This window comes from Synchiropus splendidus, chromosome 4, assembly GCF_027744825.2.
Source record: "Synchiropus splendidus isolate RoL2022-P1 chromosome 4, RoL_Sspl_1.0, whole genome shotgun sequence".
Taxonomy (NCBI): Eukaryota; Metazoa; Chordata; class Actinopteri; order Syngnathiformes; family Callionymidae; genus Synchiropus; species Synchiropus splendidus.
The window spans coordinates 32,340,534-32,367,851 of NC_071337.1; the positions used below are offsets into that span (position 1 = coordinate 32,340,534).

A 27,318-nucleotide genomic window follows, 5' to 3' on the forward strand; every position below is an offset into this window, starting at 1 on the left:
AGAGACTTCAGCCTGAGTAATCGACGAAGACTGCCCATCCTCCAGCTCCTTTACGGAGGGTGGAATGTACGTATTAAGGAGTTCCTCTAAGTGCTCTTTCCAACAGTTTCCAACAGCAATTACATCCTCAGTTGAAGTCAACAGCGTTCTATGCTTACTGTAAACAGTTTGGATATTCTGCTGTCTCCCCCTTCTGAGATGCTTGACCGTTTTCCAGAAACGACTTGGTGCCAACCTAAAGTCTTCCTTCATGGGTTCTCCAAACTCATCCCACACCTGCTGTTTAACCTTAGCAACAGCCGATGCAGCAGACCGTTACCTTGCAACTGCTTCAGGAGTCCCCCTAGACACACGGTCTCGCAAATTGATGTAATTTTTCTGTTGGGGTGCCCAAACTTATGCACCTGCCTACTTTTGTTTAAGTAATCATTGCACACTTTCTGTAAATCCTATAAACTTCATTTCACTTCTCAAATATCACTGTGTTTGTCTGTTATATGAAATTGCTGATCTGAACAACCAATAATTTATAAAGGAAAATCTTGAAAATGATCAGGGGTGCCCAAACTTTTGCATACAACTGTATCTAATACTGGTGCCTGGCAAATTGCTCTGCTGCTGTTCCATGTAAATGCAATTTTGTGAGATGTGAATTTACTTGTATTCCATGGATCCACCTCTGTGTACTCAACGTACGTAAGTACGTACATTCTTAGGCCCTGAAACAGGAGCAATCTGGGATGGTCTAACTCAGTTTGGATTCGTGAAGAAGCTCACAGAAATTAATTTTGCATCTGCCTCATCATGGTGTGGAAGATAATGTTGTAGTTTAAAAATTGCAACCTTAAACATTCTCATTATTATAGTTCTCTCCACATGATATAGTACGAGCATAAAGAAGCATCTTCACTGCAGCATTCAAACGGCAGCATTCAATGGACTTTGTGGCATAATGCGATACACAAATCAGCGTTGATACAGTTATGTTACATGTTTTGTACATATGTCAGTGGGCTAGACCATTTAATGAGGTTAAGTTTTTCAGAGCTTACAAAATGCCTTTGTTGGTTTATGGTTAGGGTTCATTTGTGGCTAAAAATGAGCTGGATTCTGTGGGTAAGAAAGTTCAGGTGAGAAAGCAAAGCACAGTTTGGGGGTAGAGACGAGTTAGGAAAAAAGTGCCAATAATAGAACCAGCTCAGCTGGTCCAGCTGGTTCCTGGTTTGTTTTCAAAACCAGATCCCGGTCACAGTTGCTCTCTCTGAACAGTTAAGCATTTTTTCTCACTGAGGTCTGATTAAATGCTTTTAGCTCTAATTTCCAAATTAGAGCCTTCTTTTTGACAAAACACAATCGAACCCCGATCGTGGATTCACATGATTAAAAAGTACTGTATTATGAAAAAAAAGGAATTCACTTCAGATGACTGTCAGATTGCATGTTTGATTAATGACTATCTGGGTTAAAGAACATCACAAAAGCATGTAATAAGTAAAATACAATAGAAAGGGGAGATAACTAATTCATAAAACATCAATAGTACAAGTTACAGAAAAAAAATACTTGGATATGAGTCAATGTCAGGCTATTTAAACATTTGAATTAGGGGTGAAACTAAATAGTAACCTCACGAAACAAAAAGAAACGGGCATCAAGGCAGGAAATGCCCAAACGAATATACATTTGATCAAAAACAATTTGATTGCAATAAAATGGTCATGACTTTGTTTTGTTTTTCATTGCAAATATGAAAATAATAAAAACTCATTTTTATTTTCCAATACCATTGGTTATTTCCTTTATTTGTTGGACAAATGTGGTTTGATTTATAATAAATGGTAACCAACATAAATCTGGGCTCTATGGTAACATAAATTTCAGGCCTATCACCCAGGACTCATCACTAGGATAGCAATTCATGAAAGTTCTACGTGTAAATTTGGTTTGACTCTGCAGCAGTGGTGTTTCCTTAATTATATTTTACGGTGAACCACTGAACAAATTTGCATGCTTTCAAATGTCTCCTAACGTCAAATCATGTGACAGATGACACATTTATGATTATGATGATGGTAGTTTTGGCATATCTTTGCAAATGATAAAAAAAAACAAAAAACTGAGATCTGACACAAGCATTTCCAAAAGCTGTGATAGCAGAGGTTGCATGAAATTCTGAAGAAAATAAAAGCTGATCATGACTCGGGAGTCATCCTGATTATGGCAAATAAGCTGACCCCAGCACCGGGTCCGAGTCTCTGTCAAAGACGTGGCAGTAAATTGATTGGAAGACACCAACAAAAATGCTCTGTAGTGAAAAAAAGTTTGGCTAAATTACTTGAGAAATTTTGTATTTCCGTTTTGATTCTGCCACTATTGATTATTTTGATGAATCATTATTGTGTCAAAAGTGTCTTAATAATAAAACATCCATAATAATATGTAGTAATAAGTAGTTTCCAAAGTGTGTAACACACTAGTGGTAACTCTTTTAGGTGTCACGTAAAAACAGTGACTTTTGCTTAGTAAGAGATGACGCATCAAATCCAGTTTTTGTGAAAACGTTATAAATTCTACTTTTTACCTCATCAAAAAATAATCATGCAATGTAAATAAATATCAAGTTTCCAGGGAATATTTTACTCTGTATAGAAAGAGAAATGGTCTGCGCCTTTTGTAGTTTATGGATGGACAGAATGAAAATTCACTTTGTAATGTACACTTAAGGTTTCCCTATTAGGCAGCAACTTCACATCATGGAGAGGCTTGCTTGCTGCCTGAAATAAGTGAATTTCCCTATTGTGAGATCAATGAAGTTTCTTTTATCTTGCCTTAGTTGGTGACCTCTGAATTCTCTGCAGTGGCTGAGGCTTTTCCTTGGAATTGACACTTCCCTTCCATGTCCACTCATGGTAACAACCTTACCCACCAGACATTGTCCCAAATTCTCCCTCAAATCCACCCACCCTCCATGCTTTCTTGCTTTTTCTAATCTCCCCCTTGTCCTTCTCCTAGCTCTTTTGTACCTCATTTCTACATCGTGGAGCTAATCCCCCTCAGGACCGCCTACTGATTGTGGTGCTCCTGTCTTCTGATGTGTGCTGGATCAGAAGGTCACATGGTGGTCACACAGTCATGTTTTCCCTCATTTCTTTTAGGGTCCAGTTTTTCCACGTTGTTATTATCCTTTGTTGCTAGGTTTTCTGTGTAATTTTCTGAAATGATTGTCTTTCGAAATAAATGCCCCCAAAATTGACCAAACTCCCAATGGATGTTCAGAATCTTGACGAGAATATTGATTAATGCTTGTGATGGTTCATTCATCACGATCACTTTCGCTTGAGGCTGGATACCATTTTTGATGCATTTCGTATAGTTTAACTAGAATATAGAGAATAGATTGGTTAGGGTTAGTTGGTGTGATGTTTTTTAGTTGGAGAAATATTTCTTTCTTGCTGATTTGCATTTGACACTTTTTGAAATGATTCCTCCTAAATTATATGTGAATTAAAAAAAATATAAGTAATTGTGTAAATGTGTTTTTAATAGTGTATTTTGCGACAGTGTGGCAACAGTCATGTGGTAGGAATTTCATTTTTCACTTTTCTGTAGATTTGGTGAACAAATGAACCAATTCCACCACAGCACATTTAGTTACATGCAATAAGAAAATGAAACAAAAAACACTAAATAACTATCTCTTTATTTTTGGTATTTGTTAATCTAATTCAGCTTTGTGTGTGAACGCAATGCATGGCGCCTCAACAGGCTGCAAGTGCAGGCACTAAACACAAAACAAAGATGTGAGAAAGGATAGAAGGGACATCAGTTCAATAACATAATAAAAAAAAGGACACTGATTGTACTAGTTACTGTGACTCTCAGCATTGTATTTGCTCGACCAAGCATTTGTTCTGACGGGGAAAGGTTATAGCATCTTTTGTAAAACATTGTTTAGATGCAATGATTAGAAAAATGGTTTTTAGTCATAAAAGAGGTCCAAAGAACAAATTAAATTTGAACTTCAAATCACAGGGATGATGAAAATGCATACGCTATAACCTCCCATGATGCCTCATAAGATTTGACATTGTTGACACTCGTGACATGGTCCAGCCCTTTCCAAAACCCTTGTTAAAGATCCTGTTCTAACCTTGATCAGCAAGCATGGGATCCTCCAGTGCTTTTACCAAACACAGCTAGACACACCCCCTTTCCCCTTCCTCAAAGCCCTGCCCAGCTCTGCTCTCATGCGGCAGCTAAGCTTGTTTTTGCGACACAGCTTTGGAGCAATCAACCAGCCCCATTCCCTCCTTCAGTCCCAAACACAACTACATTTAGGCCTCTTTGGATATTCCATCTGCTGTATTATTGGCATCTCGTCTTATTTTGTAGACTCTTTAAAGTAACTGCTCCCTTGCTCGCTTTCTTCTCTCTGCTCCCTCTCTCTCTCGCTCACTTTCTCTCTCTCTCTCTCTTCATCTGCTTTCATAACACTGTGCAGCACAGCCTTGTTTTCTGAAGCTCTGTCGTTGTCAGTATTCAGAGTCTGGGGCTGGTTTCCTGTCTCTATTCTGGGGCCTGTGCTTCCTGTGTGAATGTACTAGATTCAGATTCCAGGGTGCAGCTCTCTCCTCTCACCTCCCTACTTGCCCATTTCTCGCCTTTACTTCACCCACCCTGATTAAGATTTTAATGATTGTACTTGGACAACTGCCGACAAAGTGTGTCCTTTAGAATTCTTATTCTGGATATTGTTTGTGTGCTCACAGCCATGTTTTTCTATGCAATGCTCTCTCTTGAGCTCACAGAGTGGTGCCCCTCCTCCCCCTGCTTGCTGGGTTCTACTGGGCTGAGCTAGTTTTGCAGCACATAGACTGCAGCACTGCTCTGCTTCACTCATTCAAACAAGCTGCTCTGAAACTGCATCAGCCTCAAGATAAAAATGTGTTGGTTTTTTTTTTTTGCTATACTGGAACACAATGTCTTGCATACTTAAATAAGAAGGTTTTGTATATTTACTAAACACATCAACCTTTGAAGTCTGAACAACCTTTGTCCCTTGTCACCACAGCACCCTGCACATCAGATAGGAAGCTCCCTGTCTTTCTTGGGCATATGTGCACTGCCCTGGGACAGCCTGCTACTATTTTGATTGAAACAAAAAGCACCCCCACTTTCTGCACAAACCGTCTCCCTGCTATTCCCAGCAATCAGACCCTCGCTCCCCCTCCCCTTCACTAGCTCCTTCCACTCTGCTACATAGACTGCTACTGCAGTGTTTGTATGCACTGCACCCCTCCTGATTACTCTCCTCATGCGCAAGCTCAGCTGGACAAATGTGGAGCTTTCAAAACACTATCTAAGTGTTATAGCATCTTTCTAACACATTTAAAAATCTCTTGCAGACGTAGGCATCATTCCCTGGTGGAGGCTGACAAAGTGCTGCATTCAATGATGCGTGGGTCTGCAACCTCACTATAAAAATACCTTTTTGGGGCACTATTTAAGGTTGACTATATACAAAAACACAATATATGATATACACATACTAAATGAAGCCCTTTCATTCCCCCTAATTTCCAACCTGTCTGAGTTCTATATATACTGTATTAAATAGCTTTTACGTTTTTTAAATTATGCATACTGCTCGGGTGTTACCCTTGGTAATTCCTTTCACCCTGTTTGTGTAGTGTGTAACTTCGGTGAATACTTGAAAATGTTTCCTTTTCATTTGCTTTTCATAATAAAGTGGTTAAGAGACACTTTATGGTCAACCTTTTGTTGACGGAAATCACAATAATGAATGTGTAATGAGACAATGTCCTCCTGGTAGTAGCAATTAGCATGTTGCAACTTTACATTCAAGTTAAATGAAGGATTAAATAAACAAATCCTATACAAGTCATCGTCAGTCTAGTTGCTAACTACAACCTCTTTGACATCACAAAGGGTGTCATTCAGTCTTGTCAAGAGGAAGCAGCACCCAGCAAGTCTTCACACTTATGGGGATGTCATGTTCATGGATGATTTACAATGCCAATGAATACATACAGAAAATTTGGAAAGAGACTCCTTAAAAAAAATGAAACTGTGAGCCAGTTTTGAATTCTGTAAAATAGAATTTTCCAACTGGCTTCCAGCAATACTGTATCTAATCACTCTCTGACTTTTTTGTAATTTTTAATTAGATTTTTTTAGATCTATTAGATTAGCCACTAAACTTGACTAGAAGGCTCCACTGTGCTCCAATATCATGCTCAAAAGTCCTGACATGTACCTCATTCATCGCTTTCTTATCAGCAAGTATATTCATTCTTCTCTAAATAATTGTATTTTTATTTCTGTGCCATATGAGCTACCCAAAAAGCAGTTTGGGCAAAGTCATGCGTCCTTTGATTGTAATTGACGTTAAACTTGATTACAACTTAGCATTACACCTAATGGTGCTTCAACCATTCACAAGATCCAGCTTTTAATTTATTCTGTTGTGTTTTTAATTGTAGGTAATTTTGGTAATTCTGTCGCTGCCCGCTATTCCAACTTCCCCATTTTTACACAATGATGTGGACTAGGGAAGGGTTCAGCTTCAGAACCACTAGATGTTTGGGATGAGACAGTTCCTTCTCCACATGCGTTTCTGTAATGGCTGCTCCCTGCTTCTCCTCCTTTTTCTGGTCCTTTTCTCACCGTGGGATGGGAGTGCCCCCTTATGGTTGAGCATAGCAAAGCTGAAATTGGGTCCTAACTTGACGCTGCCCTTATGCCTGACTTCCACCTTTTTTCTGTAAGGCCAAGTGCCTCTACTACTGGGAAGATGCAGTAGTACATGATAATCTAGGGTTCTTGCACACTTGGTGTCTGAGTGTACACATTTGCAAGTGACTTTTAGTTTTGTTTGCAGCCGTCATAGACTGAAGTGTTTAGAAGTGTTTTGGTTAAAAGTGCTTTCACACACTTTTAACATGTCTGTATGTGATAGTTTTCGTCCAGTTTGTTGGTTTCAGAAGGATATGATTTAAAAAAATCAAAACAAAAGAAAAAAACATAACTGTATTGGCTGTTTTGTATAATAACCAGATTCTTTTCCAGATTGATAGTGCTAACAGATAATGTCCTGCAAAGTTAATGCTGTTGTGCTGTACTTAAGTACTAATTATTGCTTGTTCCCTTTTCATTTCTGATTATCTTTTTTTTTTTCAATGAATCATCAGCCTCAGGTGATTATGAGGTACACACAGATATAGTGGTTACAGCAGAATCAGTATTTATTAATGGCTCAAAGAAAGCAGGAACAAAATACTTCTTAGTCTTTGGCCATTGTGACTTTATTTCTTAGAATAAAATTTTCTCAAAGAGTAATTGACGATGGGCACGGATGCTCAACTTGACCTTGGCTACCTATGCAAGATGTTTACAAACAGACATGCAACCCTCATGTAGTGCTGTTTTGATGAAAACAGCACTGCTCCAACAGATGCTGTTGCTTCAAAGCCGATTTATTTCTCCTTCCAAAGTGAATTAAAACGAAACCTCACTTGAATTCATTTGTTGTGACCCTTGGTAAGTGTAAAAGTCATATTTTGGCCTGAATTCACAACGAGCTGGTGTTACAAACAAGCCTGACAAAGATCGCCTCCCTACAGCCACATTTAAGATTCCACTGTCCTGCACTTACCCATTCCTTGTCTGTAGACCTGCTGACTTGGTGCGTAACTGAACGTGACATGAAGGAAACCCTGGAAATACTAACTATGAATATAAAAACTGGTATGATTTCAACAGTCTCTTGTTCAACAAGTTTGTATTTGAAACCTACAAAGAGATACTAGTGGATGCACAAAGACCTTCCTATTATCAATCCCAATCGGAAATGTGTTTATTCACCACTGTTGTGAAGACAAAACTTTCACTTGTTTTAATGTAAAATGATATACAGTAAAAATAAATAAATATATTGGTTAATGTGAAGGAATATATTATTTTTACAGTTTCACTGTGAGCACTAACTGTTGTGCATATTTTTTATGTGTTTCAATTGTTCAGTGCATTGCTTGTGGTCCTTTTTTATCTGCAAATGTTAACATTTGTGAGAACACATTGATTTAAATTTCTCAGCATATAATTTAATTTAAGTGGGTTGGAGGATGGCGCGACAATGTTTTTATTTTAGCTCACATTGACAAGAACTCATGTACGTACAGTAATGCGTGAGATACGATTATATTCATTTTGTTCATTGTTGTGGCTGATCTCTGCACAGTTGTGGGGGGGCTTATCTGGCATTCATTACGGTCTGTATTAGCTTTAAATCGGCTACTAATCTGGATTCATCTTTTGTGATGAATCAAAAGCGATTCGTTCTTGACATCTTGTTACCAGAATTTCGGGTGGAGTGTTGTTGTTGCTCCTCTAGCTTCCCTGAATTCCAACTCAAGCTTCCTCAAATTAAGCTCAGGGATGCAGAGCCAGAGCAGCACTGGTATCAGCAAATCCAGCAGTCTGCAGAACCAGCCCATGCTGTGCAGTATTGAGCCGGGAGATCAATAAATGCAGAGTGAGAGAGTGCTTGTTTGTGTTGTGATGATCTGTATGTGTGGTATAGTAATGGAATGTTATCAACTGAAAATGCTAACCAATGTAAGAGTCAGTCAATAATAACCAAAGGATTACAACTCACCCCTACATGAACAGTATTTCATAAGGGACTATGCATTAACACGGACTTATCTCAGTTTTCAATTCTCTGTCTTCATCAGTTTTATATCTGTGATGCTGTTCCACCTACCAGAGGGCACCCTTTTTAAGGACGAGTTAGGCTTTTAAATTTTTTGTGTTGCCTTGTCATGTAGATTTACATGTCTTAATGACTCTACGTTGTTTTGCTTGACATACCAAACTAGTTAAAGAAGTTTGAGTTTCTTTGGAGTGTATTGTGAATATTGGAAGATTCACAAAGCACTGCAACTGAAAGTTAATAAAACCACACATACCAGAAAACTCTATGGCTCTCATTTATCATGTTCCAATATTTAAATGCTTAAAACAACAATAAGCCGCCAGTTTCTCTGTATATTTGTATCATAGTGGTGGGAAGCAATGGAAAGATTGTTGGATAAAAATTCATGCAAAAAACAGCCTTTGCATTTGTTCACATCTGCAAATAGGATTGTTGCACATAGCTAGTGTAAAAAGATGGCTGTTCTGTATGAATGATTTGTGCTCTGACCCCATCTCCAGATGCCTGACCTTTCCCTTTGTAGTTGCCAGTGATCTGTTAATGAATTACCTTTGATGTTAGAAAGATGCAACTTAAATTTCTACTTTGAGTTGAGTGTGACCGGTCACTGTTGCAGTTGTGTCTGCCACGTAAGTAGTCTTGTGACAGGTCACTTGCATCTGCTGATTACTGTCCTGCAACATTGGTTCAGGCTGTTCAAACTCTTTTTGGATATTGTCTGACTGGTAATACGCGAGTATATTTAAATGGGGTTGTATCTAAAGCCTAGTTAATGGAGATATTTATATTCTTGTCCTGAAAGTTCGGATCATTTATTTTCCATATTTTGCAGTCACTCATAATCCAACTGCTCCAATCCAACAAATTATTTATGCACAGTAGCCATTTTTCGGTTGGCCAGTCTTATTTTGAGTTACGGGAGCCGCGCACCAGAGGCAGACAAAAGCAGGCCAGGTGTGTATAAAAGGTATTAAAGGGTGGGTGTGGGGCGGTGGGAATGTGAATCAGCGTTCTCCTTCTGTCACTCCCTCTGAGGTTACACCATTAGTTCACTTCCCAAAAATAGCAGCGGGCACCATTTCAAGAGCAAAAAGCGTCCAGCGTCAGTGCTGCGGCGTGCCTGCCAGTGTGAGATTTCTCAGGAAATAGTTGGCCACTTTCCAAGCTGAGCCATTCCTCTCCCTCCTCCTCCTCCTCCTCGTCCTAACTCTCATGCACTCCCTCCTCCGGTGACTGGCAGATGGCTTGCATTTCTGTACTAGCACATGGGTTCCATGTGATGGTCAATAGTGTAAGTACATCATCACTTTGTGAATGTACTTTTCTGTAATTTTCTGTTTGATGTCACATATGGAGTTGCTCTTTGGTCTTCCCTTATCTATTTTAGGGATCGTAATAACTTCATGTCCAGTCTGCAAACCTCACTGAAGTTCACTCAGAAGACCATGTACCGCACAGCGTGTAATCCACAAAAGAGAAAACATGCCGATAATGAAACCACGATAAATCCTGCCCAAATTTCTATACTGTACATTCTCTAGCCACTTTATTTGTTGCACAGTGCTTATACCTACAGGCTATCAAAACTGTGTCCGTTGTTTGTCGCATAATTGTACAAGGTGCAAACATTCCTGTGAGATTATATTATATCATATTGGTTCAAATTAACATGATGGGATCACACAGTTGGAGCCGATCCATTAACTGCACATGCATGATGTGAACCAGCCATTCCATCACATGTCATAGGTGTCTACATTTCAAGGATTGGAATCCTGGTGACGGTCGAGGCCTCATGGCGTCATGCTCAAGAAACCAGTCTGACATTATTTGAGACATGGTGCATTATCCTGTTGGATGTATACATCAGAAATTGAATACACTGCCGTCATGAAGGGATTGACCTGGACTGCAACAGTACTCTGGTAGGCGGTGACGCCTCCGTTACGCCCATAGCTGCCGGAACCAGGGATTACAAGGCTTCAGGGATCCATGTTCAAGTTCTGGTAGAACCATCTCAATGTTGCAGCAGAAATCCAGACTCAGACTACGGCATATTTTGCCATTATTAATGTCTAGTTTTTGAGCGTGCAGGAACTCTAGGCTGCATTATGTTATGTGGCGGGGGTGGTGCCCTGCATGGACCTCTGTTGCAGTAGCCACTCTTAGTTGTGTTGTGCATTCAGAGATGATGCTCTGCTGACCTTGGGTAAAATGTGTTTCCAACAAAGTGCTAGAGAGGGGGTGCCAGATTAATTAAATTGTAATATTGCGCATATTACAACAGGCATGGTGTAAAGTCTTTCCTTTAGTCTTTCATTTACTTGCTCTCTCTCTCTCTCTCTCTCTCTCCTCTCAGTTCTGTTATTCTCCAGTGCTGACTGCGAACCAGCAGTTGTGCACATGCTCAACTACGACTTTAATGTTATTTATGCATGTCATTACACTCTATACATGGTTGTGTGGTTGCAGTTGTCCTCACTTTATTCTGGAATGTAATTAAAACATATTCCTCCTTTTTATTTTGATAATATTCAATTTTGAATGTATTGGTTGAACCCTGAAAAACATCTGACTGTTCCTCCTTCGTGTTGCAGGATCTCTCCGGCTCAATCGATGACCTACCCACTGGGACGGAGGGAGCCCTGAGTCCTGGCGTAAGCACTTCAGGGGTGTCCAGCAGCCAGGGCGAGCAAAGCAACCCAGCCCAGTCCCCTTTCTCCCCCCATACTTCTCCCCACCTGCCTGGGATACGGGGACCGTCCCCCTCACCAGTTGGCTCACCTGTCAGTGTGACTCCATCACGCACTGGTCCTCTGTCTCCGGCTGCTGTCCCAGGTTAGGGCAGATTTGTGATATTGAAACATGGTTTGTAGTTAATTACAGATTCACGACTAGTTGCAGTAATGGTTACGTTGAACTTATGATCTAATTACTGCTTCTAATTAAAAAGGTTCAAATTAAAATAATAAGATGTGCACTAATTCAGAGTCTTGCTGGAAGCAAATGGTTGTTAACTTTACGACAACAGCCACAGCTAGAACCGAAGCTTTGTATGGCTGCATGACGATGTGTGTTTGCTTCCACTTTTAACAGTATTACACTGCTTATCTCTCAGAGCGCCACAGTCTAAAGTTGAATGACTGCATAAGAGGGTCATTGACAAACGATGCAGTCTCAGAAAAAAAAAATGAAATTTGTTGTTTTATTATCCAGTGTACTTTGCTGCTTGGTCCCTCACCGGGCAGAGATATTGGAAATGTGGGTGACATTGACACTATTAGTTGAATTTCTGCTCTGTGGGACTAACAAAGGCCATCTAATCAAATCTAATTTTGTAGGGATAATAAATGGAGAGGGAAACCTATGTTTTCATGTATGTTCATGCAGTGCAGCATCTAATGTCTGGTTATTGATCGACCTTGTGTACCCGAGTCTGAATCTTAGTGCGCACACACACACACAATAACCGGTCTGCTCACGGCCTCACCACAATACTAGTGGTCTAATGAAATGGGCAGACCTAAATTGACATTTGACCAAACTTTGTTGACGGTGCATTTCTGCTTGTAGTCCCGTATAATGACTCTTGTTGTGATCACCAGGTAATCAGATGCCTCCTCGACCTCCTAGTGTCCAGTCTGATGGCATCATGCACTCTGCAATGAACCAGTCACCCATGGCACAAGACAGGGGTGAGTATGCTTGACCCTTTGTCACCGTGTGTGTGATCAAGAGTGCTATTGTGCACTTGTTAATTTTGCATATTTTTTGTGTGTGTGAACCAAAACAAGCAACGACGATAACATTTTTTTTCATAAGAAAGCCAGTAGTTTTAGGACATAATTAACTGTCTCACTGCCGCTTTTGGGTATTCCCCTCTCTACCCTTTCCCAGTGTTGAAGTTTTAAGGGGGAGTCACCCTAGGCTACTGTTTCTAATTTACACTTCAGTCCAGAAGGAAGTGAGCTGGCTCTTTACTGGAACTACGTCGGTCCATCCCTGTGCATGTGGGCCATTGTAATTCCAGAGAAAAAGAACATCTGTCATCATTGGCGGAAACAATATTTAAACACTCAAATTAGTTTCTATTAATCTAGCAACTCAAGCTATTGTTTTTCAATTACATATGCTATTGCATGTTTCTATTTAGATCCAATGAATCAGCCAAGGGAGTGTTACGTATATGGGGCATCTTATTTCATCCTTGTTGCTGTCACTGAAAAATCTAACCACTAATCATCTGCATTGAATGCATAAGTTTAACAGATCATAGTAAAATTCTGTATATTAACATTATTTTGTACAGTTTAACTTGCTTTGTTGATGCTTTGTTCCTGTTTAGATGTTGCCCATAATATCCAGCAATTACACAAACTACTCATCAGCATTTCACTGGATTTATTTTCTGCTCTCCCTCACCAGTTTACATGCGGAACCCTCAGATGCCTCCTTATGGCTCTCCTGGACAACCAGCCTCTGCCTTATCTCCTCGCCAGTCCTCTGGGATGGGACCCTTCCCCCAGAACAACTCCATGGGGAATTATGGGCCTCAGGGTGGCCAGTATGGTCCTCAAGGTCGATTCTGGAGTCTGTTGCAGCATGAAATGAGAGAATGAATGTAACTGATAGTTTGGTATCTCCTAAAACTCCAGGTTACCCTCGTCAGCCAGGCTACACAGGAATGCCCAATGCCAACTATCCAGGTGGTCCTGCCATGGGTGGCACCATGAACTCCATGCCAGTTCAAGGAAGTGGTGCCCCATATGGAGGCATGCCCTCTGGACGACTTGGTCCTGGACAGATGAACACTAGACCGTATGGCCCAGGCATCAGCGCAAATATGGGTGGCATGCCCCCTCAAGTTGGTGTGGGAATGGGTCCTCCTCCTGGTATTAACAGAAAAGATGGTGGACCCTCGATGCACCATGGACCTACAAACTCTATCCATAATAGGTAAACATTTGTGTGGAAAACTGATTAAGACTCGAAGAAAACAAGTTTTAGTGTGAATAAATTCACACTCATCACTGTCAAGGGATCTATCACTGGTCTTTCTTCCCTGCTTTTAAATTCCAAATATTCTTATTAATTTTAGACAAAAGAAATTTATAACAAACTTACATGACATACATAACTAATGCCTGTTTGACAGCGGTCTGCAAATAATCACTAGTTGCCATTACAAAAATGAATAAATAATAGAACAATAGGTAATGCACTATAATAATCATAATCAAAATCAAATAAATAATGCATCTATTAATCGCAACCCTTCCCTTACCACTATCAATCTGTCAACCAGGAAAGTAATGACCATATTTTTCAAGACAGTATTATTGAAATAGAGAAAGCACAAACTAAATCTGGATGTCCGGTGGTGCTGGACTCAAACGGACATGAAATTCAAAAGTGTTAATTACTTATTTAGAAGGACGCTGATGTATATTTTTATAGTGACTTAAATTTCTCAAACAAATTTGTCTAGAGAATTGCTTACAGAGTATTGGATCTTTTCAAGGCTTAGGCCTGACATCAAGTGAGCAGATTTTAGTTGGAGTTAAACCAGTCTTCTGAAGTTCCAAATAGGACCAGCAAAGAATTTGGTTTGAAATCGACTTAAGCTATTATAGACAGAGTCTGGAATATAACTAGGGTCAGTGATAGTTTATGACTTGACGACAAGTCTAAGCCTTGATCTTAAATGTTTTCCTTACGTTTTCTTACCAAGTTTTTATGTTTCTAGGCCACCTGGTTACCCAAATATGTCCCCTGGCATGATGGGATCAGGTTCCCCATATGGTCCTGGCATGAACAGCATGCATGGCATGATGACTCAGGGAGGACCAGGTCCATATCCGATGGGAGGAAACATGTCCAACAGTGGCCCTGGTGAGACATCCGTTACTTTCGAGGCTGTTTCCTACATTTTCTTTTGCTTCTGAGGCAACTCTGAACCTCTGTCACATCACTGCCTTCTCCTTGCAACATTTCATAAGGTCCTGTGTGGCTGCCACTACACCTGATGCTGCTGTATGTTTGTATAATCATCATCGTTGGTCACTGTAAAGTTGTCACTTGTGCGACACTCGGCTAGCAAAAATAAATTGCATTTACTCACCTCCATTGTTATGTAAATCAATACTGATATGGTCCACATAGTCTCTTTGGTGTTATTTACTCTCCTCTGAGCAGCTGTAGCGGCTTGCCAGAGAAGTACACTTCAGCTACTTTTCTCTAAAAAAAAAAAACCTTTCATCCTCCTCCTCAGGAATGGCTCCCAGTGCCGAATTTGGCATGGACAAGATGGCTGGTGGTCAGAAGATGAACAACAAGGTTGAAGGGACTCCTAAACCTGAATCCAAAAAGGTAATGTTTATCAGTAACTGAATGGTGATTGAGCATTGTTCACACTGTCTCTCCTGCAGAAGTCCAGTTCTTCCACTACCACAAATGAGAAGATCACTCGGCTGTATGAGCTGGGCCCGGAACCTGAGAGGAAGATGTGGGTGGATAGATATTTGGCCTTTGCTGAAGAGAAGGCCATGGGCATGAACAACCTCCCTGCTGTGGGACGTAAACCCCTGGATCTGTTCCGGCTTTACGTGTCTGTCAAAGAGATTGGTGGCCTCACTCAAGTAAGAGAATGATGACAACATTCTACTGGCTACGTGGCTCACTTTTTTCACTTTCCAACTCTGCTAGGTGAATAAGAACAAGAAGTGGAGGGAGCTGGCCACCAGCCTCAACGTTGGAACGTCGAGCAGCGCTGCCAGTTCACTTAAGAAACAGTATATCCAGTGTCTGTATGCGTTCGAGTGTAAGGTTGAGCGTGGTGAAGACCCACCGCCAGATATCTTCAACACAGACGCCAAAAAGAACCAGCCGAAGATTCAGCCTCCAAGTCCAGGTAGGTGGCGCAATAACAACTTAACAACTTGCTGAACTTAAGTTCCGCTTCATTCAACATATTTTGTGAAATATGTTACCCCTGAAAATGCAACTTATATTCCAGTGTGACCGTTTTTCCATCTTCATGATGCATGTTTTGACTGGTGCGACTTTTACTTCAGACCCACTTATTGTCCTAAAAATATGGTACTATATAACTACACTTGTGTCAACAACAATTAAGCAGCAAACTTGAAACATTTACTGATATGTATCCAAATACGAATGTTTTCTCTGTGGCATTCCTAAGTCTTGAATGAATGAATAGTGAGATGCATCAGAAGATGAAGTTTGAAAATGATAATAGCATATTCTTGAACCGGTGGTTGGAATGAATGCATCTTACAGTCATTAGTAATCGGTATTTAAAAATTGCCATTCTGCCTAAATTGTAATTTTATTGCAACAGTGACATTACAAAAGTGACCTGATAAAGTACACCAACAGTGTGTTGAATATGAACGGTGATGGAGCCTTCACCTCCTCCCTTTACACAGTCCTACCCACCTCTTGCAGTTTCCTCTTCCTATTTTTAGCACAGGGAAATCCTCGCCTGGGGGGAAGCGGCCCTGGCCTGTGTGCAAGCTTGTGCTCGTCTGTGTGCCTGCATGTGTGCGCATACGTGTAAGAGGGAGCAAGGGTGGGGGTGGAGACTGATGTGAGAAATGGTGAATAAACACGACCTACCAATGACCCTGTCTGTCTGTAAGTGAATGGGAAGCGCTGAGTAGTGATATATATTATGTAACAGTCTAAAGTTTCAGAGGAGATTCACTTGCAAACATACTCTCACCATGCACCATGACACCCTGACATGTAATATAACTAGAAGTCATGCACATTCACAGTCATTGCAGGAAGGGTGCTGAAGTTGCTCATTGTATTTAACTTCTGAGATAAACATAAACTCTCTAAGGCTCTGTTTTGTAACTTATCATTGCTGCTTCTAAGAGACAGATTAAGTAAACCGAAACCTAAACTGTAAATGGGGCATATCCTGTTCATTGTAGGGGCTTTTAAAATAATAATGGACCCCAGTGGAGCATTGCAGTGTGTTTGTTTGAATGAAATACTGCATACATTTCTAATTACGTACACCAGACAATTACAGCTGTTTAACGCTTGTGGTGGCACTTCAATGTGATGAATTCAGAATTTAAAGTAAAATGGTAACCTAAATGCAAACACACACAATGTTTCTTTAAACACAGGTTCAAGTCAAAGAACAGCATAACAGAGCGTGTTATATTTGACCCACCAGAAACAAATTTTTTTTACTGATGGAGATACATTTTGATTGATGCAGTGGTGTGACATATGAAATGTGGTTATCCATACACTTCAACTTATGTTCAGTAAAAACTAATTTCTCTCGCCACATGTTTAGAAGAGTCTTCCTCTGCAGTTCTTGGTCAAAGGTGGAGTCAGCTTCTCTCCAGCAGACGTGAACAGAGCTAAAATTATGCTGTTGCGACAGGTCCTGCACTTTAATTGTGTTTTGACACATATGGCACACCACAAGTGAATACATCTCAGAACAGTTCAATTGAGTGTCAGTTGTAGCCAGAAGAGCAGAGAGACGGCACATGCCTCTGCCAAGTATCTAATTTCACCGGACTTTATGATGAAGTTGCTAACTCCAAACCAGGCTTGGAGCTGAACACACAGGGTCTAACCTACTGCTCCATTAGTGACGTTGCCTTCTGCTGCTTCTCGTAGTCATCAAATCTTTACCAAGTCTTATCAACTTGTTGGATGTTGGATTAAGTAAAACACGTCGCCACACTCTCATCAATGTTCATTAATTTTAATGATTCGATTGTACTTCTCTGTGAGAGGATAAACCAATACATAAGGCAATCTTAAAAACTGCCAGATACCCACGGGCAGAGTTGTTGGTATGCTTTGTTTAATGGAAGAAGAACTCACAATGGTCATAGCAATGACTTGAATCTGTGAAAGGTAATAATAAGTCTATGAAATTTAACCATTAAAATTCAGACATTGCTTTTCAACGATGCTTCAACATAATTATTTAAAAAAATCATTCCATTTAATGGGCCAGGATAAAAATGATGGTACCCCACAACTTAGTATTTGGTTGCACAATCTTTTGAGGCAATCACTGCAATCGAACGATTCCTTTAACTTTCAATGACCCTTTTGCACCTCCCAGTTGGTATTTTGGCCCACTCCTCCCATAAACTGCTCCTGGCCCTTGTCTCAGTTTTGAAGAGTGCCTTTTCCACACGACATGTTCCAGCTCCTACCAAAGATGCTCAATAGGAGTAAGGTCAGCGGTCATAGAAGGCCACTTTATAATAGTTTTCCTCTCAGTCATTCTTGGGTGTTTTTAGCTATGTGTTTTGGGTCATTGTCCTGTTGCAAGACCCATAAATGAGTCCAAGCTTTCTGACGCTGGCCAGAATATTTCTCTCTAGAATCCCTTGATAGACCTGAGAATTCATTGTACCATGCACAGATTCAAGACACCCTGTACCAGACGCAGCAACGCACCCCCAGAACATAACACGGCCTCCTCCATTTTTCACAGTATAGGCAGTGTTCTTTTCTTTATATACTCTCTTTAGTCTATGAACACAGAGCTGATGTGCCCTGCCAAAATGTTCAAATTTTGTCTCATCTGTCCAGATTCCAGTCTGTTGTTTTCCTTGGTTGTCCCCTATTAAGTCCACTTTGGCTCAAACAATGACGGATAGTGCGATCTGACACTGATGTTCCTATAGCTTCAAGAAGTTTTTTTGGGCTCTTTTGTTACCATTCGTATTATCCGTCTCCTTGATTTGTCATCAATTTTCCTCCTGTGGCTACTACCAGGGAGGTTGGCTACAATCCCATGGATCTTAAATTTGTGAATAATATGTGCAAATCGTGTCACAGGAACATCAAGCTACTTTGAGATGGCCTTATAGCCTTTACCTTTAAGATGCTTGACGATAATTTTTTGTCTAATCTCCTGAGATGCTTTCTTTTGCGTCCTCTGGTCCCTGTTGAGTGTGGTACACACTATGTCACCCAACAGCACAGTGACTACCTGTGGTCCTCTAGGCTCACTGACGGATTACTGATTGTAGAGACCTGTGATGCCAAATAGTGGACACCTTGAATTAACTTGTCCCTTTGCCCACATTATTTTCAGTCTTTTTTGGGGGTCACCATCATTTTGTCCAGGCCTGTTTCATGAGTTTATTTTTTTAAATAATTCTGTTGAAGCATGGTTGAAAAGCAATGTCATGCATGTAATGTCGTGCAATTTCATTGGTTAAATTTAGTTCAATTAAGTTTTATTTATTAATGTTTTTTTCAGATTCATGTTATTTCTCTGACCATTGTGAGTTTTTCATTCATTAAACAAAAGACACAATTTAGTCCATGTGTGCAAGGTGTTGAGATTGAGTCACACACACACACAACAAGCCACATAGGTTAAGTTGATGCATCAAGTTCAAAACTATCAGTTTGAACCTAAATTACAGTATAATACAAACATTTTCCTGAAGAAGTGTTGTTTCAGATCGTCAGTGTGAAATGTTCTGACAACGTGGAGTTTGGGGCTGGCCAAATCAAATAGAAGCTCGACTGATACTACTTGACACAGTGCTTTCAATGTGGTGTCATTTGTGGTCATATAGAGACCAATAACTAATGCTGTCAAGATTAAGTTAACTTGTCCACCATCTGAACATAGACCTTTTAAAAAATTGGTTCAAATGTAATTTGTTACAGCGGCTTTTTACTGATTAGACAGACAGTGTTGTACACTCGACTCTCACCTTCAACATCCTCGGCCCTGTGTATTCTTGTCTTACAGCTGGTTCTGGATCCCTCCAGGGCCCACAGACTCCACAGTCCACCAGTAGTTCTATGGCAGAAGGAGGAGACCTGAAGCCACCCACGCCAGCCTCCACCCCTCACACACAGATGCCTCCAATGGCTGGAATCAGGTATGCAAGTGAAGCATGTGTTGGTCACGAAAATGCCCACATCAGTTGATATAGCCGTTAAGAGGATGCATTAACCAGAAATGGAGCAACACGCAAAACACATCTGAGCACCTCAAAGTGTGATAATATAATGTACTAGTTGGGTTTGCCATGTGGCAGGTCAAATTATTGTGTAATAATACTGGAGGCAACTGATATATGTGTTAGTTCAGCAGAGCGGCATGATTAGATATGACAAAACCGCTATATTATGGGAGCAGTGAATGCAACACATTCAGGATGCAGCTTTGCCGCTTTACTAGGAACGTTGTTTCAGGGATCATTTGTCACATCAAACACTGTAGTTAAAGAATCAAAACTCTGGTGACCATTTGTAGCACTTTAACCAATTGTTGCCTAGATTTTGTTATTATTTTTGTGCAGTGTATAATAAATGTTTGTGTTGCGTGGTAGCTGGTCAAATATATATAATAATGATCCGATTATTTATTAGATCAAGAACACATCAGCAAAATAATCTAGTGTGAGATATTTTTGGTGACGGGTGTGTGGTCAGGTCAGTGCTAAATACACTCCCTTTTTCAGCAGGACTAGTGTGAATCTTCAAGACCCGTTTGCCGATGGAGTAGATCCTGCTTTCTCCAGGAGAAGCACCATGACTCCCAACTCTCAGAACTACCAACCTGGAATGGGTGGCCCTGAGATTATGGGTCGCATGGGTCACTATGAATCCAACAAGGACCCTTTTGGTGGCATGAGGAAAGGTTATTATCCAGCCAGAAAAAAAGTGATGTCATGTTTTAGCAGCTAAAGGAAATTGCTATTTCTCTTTCACTTGTAGTTGGAGAGCAGTTTATGCAGCAGGGATCCAACAGTGGGATGGGGGAGCAGTACAACAGAGTCCCGTCAGCACCCATTGGGAATATGCCGATGGGCCAAAGGCAGCAGCAGTATCCTTATGGATATGATCGCAGGTAACTAGGGACCTGCTTTTTCTGTGAGAAAGGTTTGGGATTTTTTTCTGTTTCTAAAATAAGTATTTATTTGGTTTTACAGACCAGAGCCTGGTATGGGCCCTGATGGCCCTCAGTCTAACATGATGCCCTCTGTGGGAGACACTGGCATGTACTCACCTAGTCGCCCTCCGCCTCAGCAACGGTAATTATTTATGTTTTCTTGGCCAAATTTGATGTAGCATCTTGAACTTGTCTAAATGTTAATTTTGGATATTGAGAGACGGTGTTTCTAGTTCCATGTTGACATGTACACATATAGTTTAAAGATCAAATATATTGAATCACCTATAATAAAATAATATACAGTGTGACACAGACTAAGCAAGTTAATTAAAACCTTAAGTCTCAATGGGGGTGTATGATTTACCATTGAAATAATCGTCTGTGGCTATTTGACTGTAATTTCTTTTACATGTTACCAATTTAATGTTTAATATTTCCAGGCATGAGGCCTACGGTAACCAGTACTCTGGTCAAGGAGCTCCCCCTGGTGGACCCTATTTGAACCAACAACCAGGAATGTATCCTCAGCAGCAACCGGTGAGAATGATGATGATACTGCTGCTTTTGAGATGAACTTCAGTTAATGCCTGTCTGTTCTTATTCATTGACATTAACCCATGCTGTAAAGGCTGTTTTTTAATAAAACTGAAGATGACAGATCATTGTTAAAACGAAGACATATTTCAGCAACCACTGTGTCTCCTGCAAATTCTGACAGAATTGATCAAGGTCATGGCCTCCCCTCCGCGTACCTTATCATTTTAATTTTGAACATTGCGCAACATTACAACTGACGTGAATGAAAGTTCCCTTTCCTGCAGAACAGCCCCATTTTTAAAATTAGGTCAGAAACATTTGCATTCAACTTCATTTCTCTCTCCTCTCTCTGCACGGATTCAATCCTCATGTCCATTTGCTTTGTTGTCAGCATGGTCTCGAGTCAATCAAGCACAGTGACATTGGCAGGCGCATTACACTGGACTCTCAAGTCTCTCACATTCAGGGAGTGACACACTTCTTTTTGTGAAAGCAGCTTGGGGCAAAATGTGCTTATGCAATTAGCAAATTAGGGATGGAGGTGTGACACATATTCGCGGTGGAGATGCACGTGCACAGGAGAGAGAGAAGCGAGAGAGACGGACCCTGGCGGTACCAGTATCCCAACACTACACACTGCTGAAGAAATTGAGAAAGAACATAAGTGAAACTTATTAATCGTGGTTATATTCATGAGGTCCATCAATCAGTCTGAGAAAGAATAAATTACAAGCATAAAATATAAAAGTTTTCTTATGTTCTTTGATGTCCAGCGTCTTCAATGTCAAGATGGAACAGTGTCAGTTTACATATATTTTGAACATAATACGTGACTGTATGGAAATATGGAAATTGCTAAATTCCCATCACTGTTTTAAATGTTTAGAAATCATTACAATGGTCCCCCCAGCCGACGACACTTGATCTCTAGGTCCCCATCCCAAAAAACAAAAACTTAGGGAAACCATTGAAGAAATATCATCCTCATCTAACTACTCCTCATCTACTCGCAATGCTGGTCTGTTTCAACCGAATTTCCACTGAACTGTCAGAGCTTCGATGTGCTAAACATTTTTGATGCAAATTTTCAGGCCTGATGTTGGACTCTCAATGTTCTCTAATTGTCTCCTGTCAGAACTACAAGCGGCCTGTGGATGGTGGTTACGGTCCTCCGGCCAAACGCCATGAAGGGGAGATCTACAATGTTCCGTATGGCCAACAGCAGCAGGGCCCCCAGTCATCCGGGCCGCAGGGCCAGCAAGAAATGTATAATCAGTATAACGCATACTCAAGTGGTGAACGAAGGCCACCTGGCCCACAGAACCCGTTCCCATTCTCATTCAGTCGGGAGCGTGGACCGCCATCTGCTGGACCTGCGTCTCAGTCTTCAATGCCTCCTCAGATGATGGGAAGCCCACTGTCGTCAGGTCCTGATGGACCGCAAGGTCCAATGTGGCAAGGCCGTAGCGAGTTGGGCTACACAAACTATCCCAACCGTCAGGGTCCACCTGGTCCGGGTCAAGGCTCTGGCTACCACATGAACCGCTCAGAGGACCTGATACCATCAGACCAGCGCATGAACCATGACGGTCAATGGCCAGGTCACAGGGGGCAGCCACCTTATGGGCCCGGTAACTCTGGGCCGCCCATGACAAGACCCCTGCCATCAACATATACATCACAGAACCACATCCCTCAGGTGTCTAGTCCATCTCCAATGCCAAGATCCATGGACAGCAGGACATCTCCCAGCAAGTCACCATACATGCACTCTGGCATTAAAGTCCAGAAAGCTGGTCCTCCGGTACCGGCCTCACACATAGGTCAGGCCCCTGTGCAGCAGCCCATGATCAGGCGTGACGTAGCATTTCCTCCTGGTTCCGTGGAAGCTTCCCAACCTCATCTTAAACCGCGGAGGAGGCTGACAATGAAGGACATTGGTAATGAAAGTGGATCTCTGTAAGCCCTGCTGTCTGAGCTTGTGCTGATGCTCGTCTGTTCACAGGTACCCCTGAGGCCTGGAGGGTGATGATGTCCCTCAAGTCAGGTCTACTTGCAGAGAGCACGTGGGCCCTTGACACCATCAACATTCTGCTGTATGACGATGGCAGCATCTCCACCTTTAATTTGTGCCAGGTAAAAACCCTTCTAGTTTTGTCTTTCTTGTTCTCAGTAGCCAGTGGTTCTCACGCCTCTTTTGAGCCGTCGGTGAAGACACTCCAGGGGGTGCGCCTAATCGAGAAAAATATTTTAGAAAGGTGGACATTTAAAGGACAATGTGTTATTATAGCATTTTTCTCTTTAAAAAGAAAACGTCTTCGAGTTTTCTTTTCATGACAGTAAAGACAACGAGTGCAAGGTTTGCCTCCACAATGTTGTATCCCGCCTGGATCTGTTTCTGTCCCGAAGTGCCCTGAGAGTTTGCTGACTTTCCTCTTCCTTCAGCTTCCTGGCTTTTTGGAGCTGGTAGTCGAGTACTACCGACGCTGCCTGATCCAGATCTTTGGCATCCTCAAGGAGTATGAGGTAGGCGACCCTGGCCAACGCACCCTCCTTGATCCTCTTGCTACTGATGAGGACTCTGACGATGACATCCTGATGCTCGAGGGGGAAGACATGGACACAGATGAGGAGGAGGATGAGGAAGAGGAGAGTGAGGACAAGCAGATCACTCCCCAGCTCTCCTCACAAGTGCAGGTGAAAGAGGAGGAAGAAGAGAAGTCCTCGCAGGATAAGGAGGAGTCGACTTTGGTGAATGAAAGCATCATTGCTACCTCAGGGCCCACCCAGGACCCTCAACTCTGCTTAGAAAAACCCAAGCAGGCCAGCAAGTTTGACAGACTCCCCATCAAGGTAGTGAGGAAGAAGAATCCCTTCCAGCTGAGCCGCTCAGCCAATCAGGGACAGAGGAAGAGCTTTGACAGCGGCCTCATACACTGGAGCATTGGGGGGGGCGACACCACTGAGCACATCCAGACCCACTTTGAGAGCCACAGCCGCCTACTCGAGGTCCACAAGTGCTTGTCTGTGTCTGCTGAGAAGAGCAAGAAGGTGGAGAGGCAAGAGAGGCCTGCACTTGACTCTGACCACGAGCCACCATCAGGGCCGCCTCGAACAGATGGGACTACTGCTCTTCCCATTGGTGCGACCGTCACTGCCACCATAGATGACGTGCTGTGCGCTCGCCCTGGGTCACTCACGGAAGAGGCAGTGCGAGGGGGTGGCGTGGAGCAGAAAGAGAACGGCAAGTACCTGTTCAGCATTAATCTGGAGCACCAGAGCCACCGCAACATCAAGATCCTGGAGGACGAACCGCACAGCAAAGATGAGACACCACTCAGCACTCTGGCAGACTGGCAGGACTCGCTGGCTCGACGCTGCATCTGCATCTCCAACATCGTGCGCAGCCTCTCCTTTGTTCCAGGCAATGACCTGGAGATGTCCAAGCACCCGGGTCTTCTGTTGCTGCTGGGTCGCCTGGTGTTGCTTCACCACCGGCATCCGGAGCGTAAGCAGGCGCCAGTTACCTACGAGAAGGAGGAGGATGAGGATGAAGGGGTGAGCTGTGAAAGAGACGAGTGGTGGTGGGACTGTCTGGAGGCCCTGAGGGAGAACTGCTTGGTCACTTTGGCCAACATCTCTGGTCAGCTGGACCTCTCCGTATACCCAGAGAGTATATGTCTGCCCCTGTTGGATGGACTTCTGCACTGGGCTGTGTGCCCCTCAGCGGAAGCATTGGACCCCTTCCCCTCCCTAGGCCCCCATGGCTCACTTTCCCCACAGAGACTGGTCATGGAGACCCTCAGCAAACTCAGCATCCAAGACAACAACGTTGACCTCATTCTGGCCACCCCACCTTTCAGCCGACTGGAGAAGCTCTACGGTACTCTAGTGCGACTGGTCGGGGAGCGCAAGGTGGCTGTCTGCCGGGAGATGGCGGTGGTCCTGCTAGCCAACCTGGCGCACGGTGACAGCCTGGCCGCTCGGGCCATTGCTGTGCAGAAGAGCAGCGTGGGGAACCTGCTGGGCTTCTTGGAGGACAGTTTAGCCGCCACCCAGTACCAGCAGAGCCAGAGCTCCCTGCTGCAGATGCCAGGGGTCCCTCACTTTGAGCCAACCAGCGTGGACATGATGCGGCGGGCGGCCCGCGCCCTGCACGCCCTTGCCAAAGTGGAGGAGAACCACTCTGAGTTCACTCTGTACGAGTCACGGCTGCTGGATATTTCCGTGTCACCCCTCATGAACTCATCAGTGTCCCAGGTCATCTGTGATGTACTCTTTCTGATTGGCCAGTCATGACACAGCTACGCTTCTTTCTGCCCCCACACCCATTTTGTATGTGTCTCTCATGTGTGAGTGAAAAGAGTTTTTTTTTTTTTTAATTTGTTTTTTTTTATTTATGCAAAATCAGCCTCCATCCCCTCCCCTCCCATTCTTGTCCACTCATCATGTAGCTTTGAGCTGGGAATAAAGAGAGGAGTGGGACATTATCAGGTGTGTGAGTGTGCGTGACAACGTGACTTTCTATTTCAGTATATCTCTTGAAAAAGAAAGTGTGAGCCTTGGGGGTGTCTGCAGGGATCAGCGTGCACAGACTTCACACGGTCAGGTTTGGAGCCTGCAGCGCCTCGCAGAGGGGCCGTGGTATCGTTGCTGTAACTTTGGATGCTCTATGACAGAAACCACATATTTCTGTACTGTACACTTTAAAACTGTAAACATACTGTAAGAAAACTGTTTCACACTGAGATCGCTGGCTTGGCAGCAAACTGTAGTTTTTAAAAACTGTTTTAGTTCATGATGAGAGAAAGAATACGGCTTTCCCCCCAAAGTATGGTGAACCTACAACACCCCGACCTCTTCTTTGTTTCTTGATTGTAAGACTTGACCCTTCTCTAAAGTCTCGGGCTGCTGGGCCTTGGCTGCAGCTGCTCTGTAAATACGTTGTTGTACATGACACTTCTCTCTTTCTCACCTTCGGTTTCTTCACCATTTTTAAAGCGATTTCTGTGAGGCGTCTGCTCTCCATCTGCAGGAAGGGTGGCCTCCAACACAAGTTTCAGCGAACCCAAACAAAAGCATGGTTCCATCCGGGCTTATGAAAATGAAGAAAGCGTTTTAATCTCGGTTTTCTTTTCAGTTATGCGGTTACTGCATATTTGTATTTCAGATGTAGCTAAGACTTGATGTAAATTCCTTCTTTTTTCCTTTTTTGGCTTAATGAATATCATTTATTCAGTATCAAATCTTTATACTATATGTTCCACGTGTTAAGAATAAATGTACATTAAATCTTTGTAAGATTTTTGATGTGGATTTATTTGGATCAGTAGTCATTTCTCTCAAATGCGTGTCGTGGCCAACATGACAGAACTCATTTTAGCTTTGCAAAATGGGCATCCAGTCTAAAAGTTACTTTAGTTAAATCCTGTTGCTCATGGATGTAATGCAGACAACACGTACTCTCTAAAACACTGCTATTGCTCTAACCAGTGTTGTTGCAATTGTATGAGTTGTGTTCACGTTCATTTAAATGATTTCATTGAACAGACTTGCCTGTTTCAGTCAGGAAAATGTGATGCATCTTTATTGAATGTGACTGTTGATTGGCATGTTCTGTCTGTGTCCAGTACCAGAGCCAATCCGCGGCCTCCACACCTGCTCTGTGATAAGACAAGATAGAAAAACTGCCAAACCCTCATGAACCAACTGAAGCCTCTCTAGCTGCTTGACTGGTAGTCATTAACTTGAGTACATAATCTAGCTACAGATCTCTGGGTGAACTGAAATCTGTGGATTGTCATCAGTACAGAGCTTCTAATGAATTCAACTGAAGTAATTTATTTACATTGAAAAAAGCTGAAATATTTCAGGATTTACTTGTGTCAAAGGAACAATACAAATCCTTTTATAACTAGATTTTGGACCATAATGCTAACAATGACAGTTAATCTACATGTTTTACAAACTAATAGTCCTGACAAAAACATGCTTTTTCTCCAGTCATGTGGAGTCTATTTCAGCAGCATATATAAACCAACATCTTTGTCTTGTAGCATTTTTTTTCTCTGGAGAAAACCATGCCTTAAGTCAATTGTGTTTTACCAAA

General features: G+C 42.1%; 1 protein-coding gene across 2 annotated transcripts in view; it reads left to right on the forward strand.

The window, feature by feature from the left end:
* arid1ab (AT rich interactive domain 1Ab (SWI-like)) overlaps nucleotides 1–26,660 on the forward strand; it is a 45,289-nt gene extending 18,629 nt beyond the window's left edge. Inside the window, exons 5-20 of one of the 2 annotated variants that reach the window (XM_053861574.1) lie at nucleotides 11,335–11,575; nucleotides 12,343–12,432; nucleotides 13,163–13,315; nucleotides 13,393–13,693; nucleotides 14,484–14,629; nucleotides 15,009–15,106; nucleotides 15,166–15,375; nucleotides 15,443–15,647; nucleotides 19,521–19,653; nucleotides 20,242–20,417; nucleotides 20,495–20,627; nucleotides 20,710–20,811; nucleotides 21,113–21,209; nucleotides 22,345–23,149; nucleotides 23,215–23,345; nucleotides 23,655–26,660. In XM_053861574.1, coding sequence (XP_053717549.1) covers nucleotides 11,335–11,575; nucleotides 12,343–12,432; nucleotides 13,163–13,315; nucleotides 13,393–13,693; nucleotides 14,484–14,629; nucleotides 15,009–15,106; nucleotides 15,166–15,375; nucleotides 15,443–15,647; nucleotides 19,521–19,653; nucleotides 20,242–20,417; nucleotides 20,495–20,627; nucleotides 20,710–20,811; nucleotides 21,113–21,209; nucleotides 22,345–23,149; nucleotides 23,215–23,345; nucleotides 23,655–25,508 — 4,875 coding nt within the window. In that variant the 3' untranslated portion in view covers nucleotides 25,509–26,660. Of the gene's footprint in view, nucleotides 1–11,334; nucleotides 11,576–12,342; nucleotides 12,433–13,162; nucleotides 13,316–13,392; nucleotides 13,694–14,483; nucleotides 14,630–15,008; nucleotides 15,107–15,165; nucleotides 15,376–15,442; nucleotides 15,648–19,520; nucleotides 19,654–20,238; nucleotides 20,418–20,494; nucleotides 20,628–20,709; nucleotides 20,812–21,112; nucleotides 21,210–22,344; nucleotides 23,150–23,214; nucleotides 23,346–23,654 lie in introns of both variants that reach the window. The other variant, XM_053861573.1, reaches the window with a different exon arrangement.
* Nucleotides 26,661–27,318: the final 658 nt, after the last annotated feature.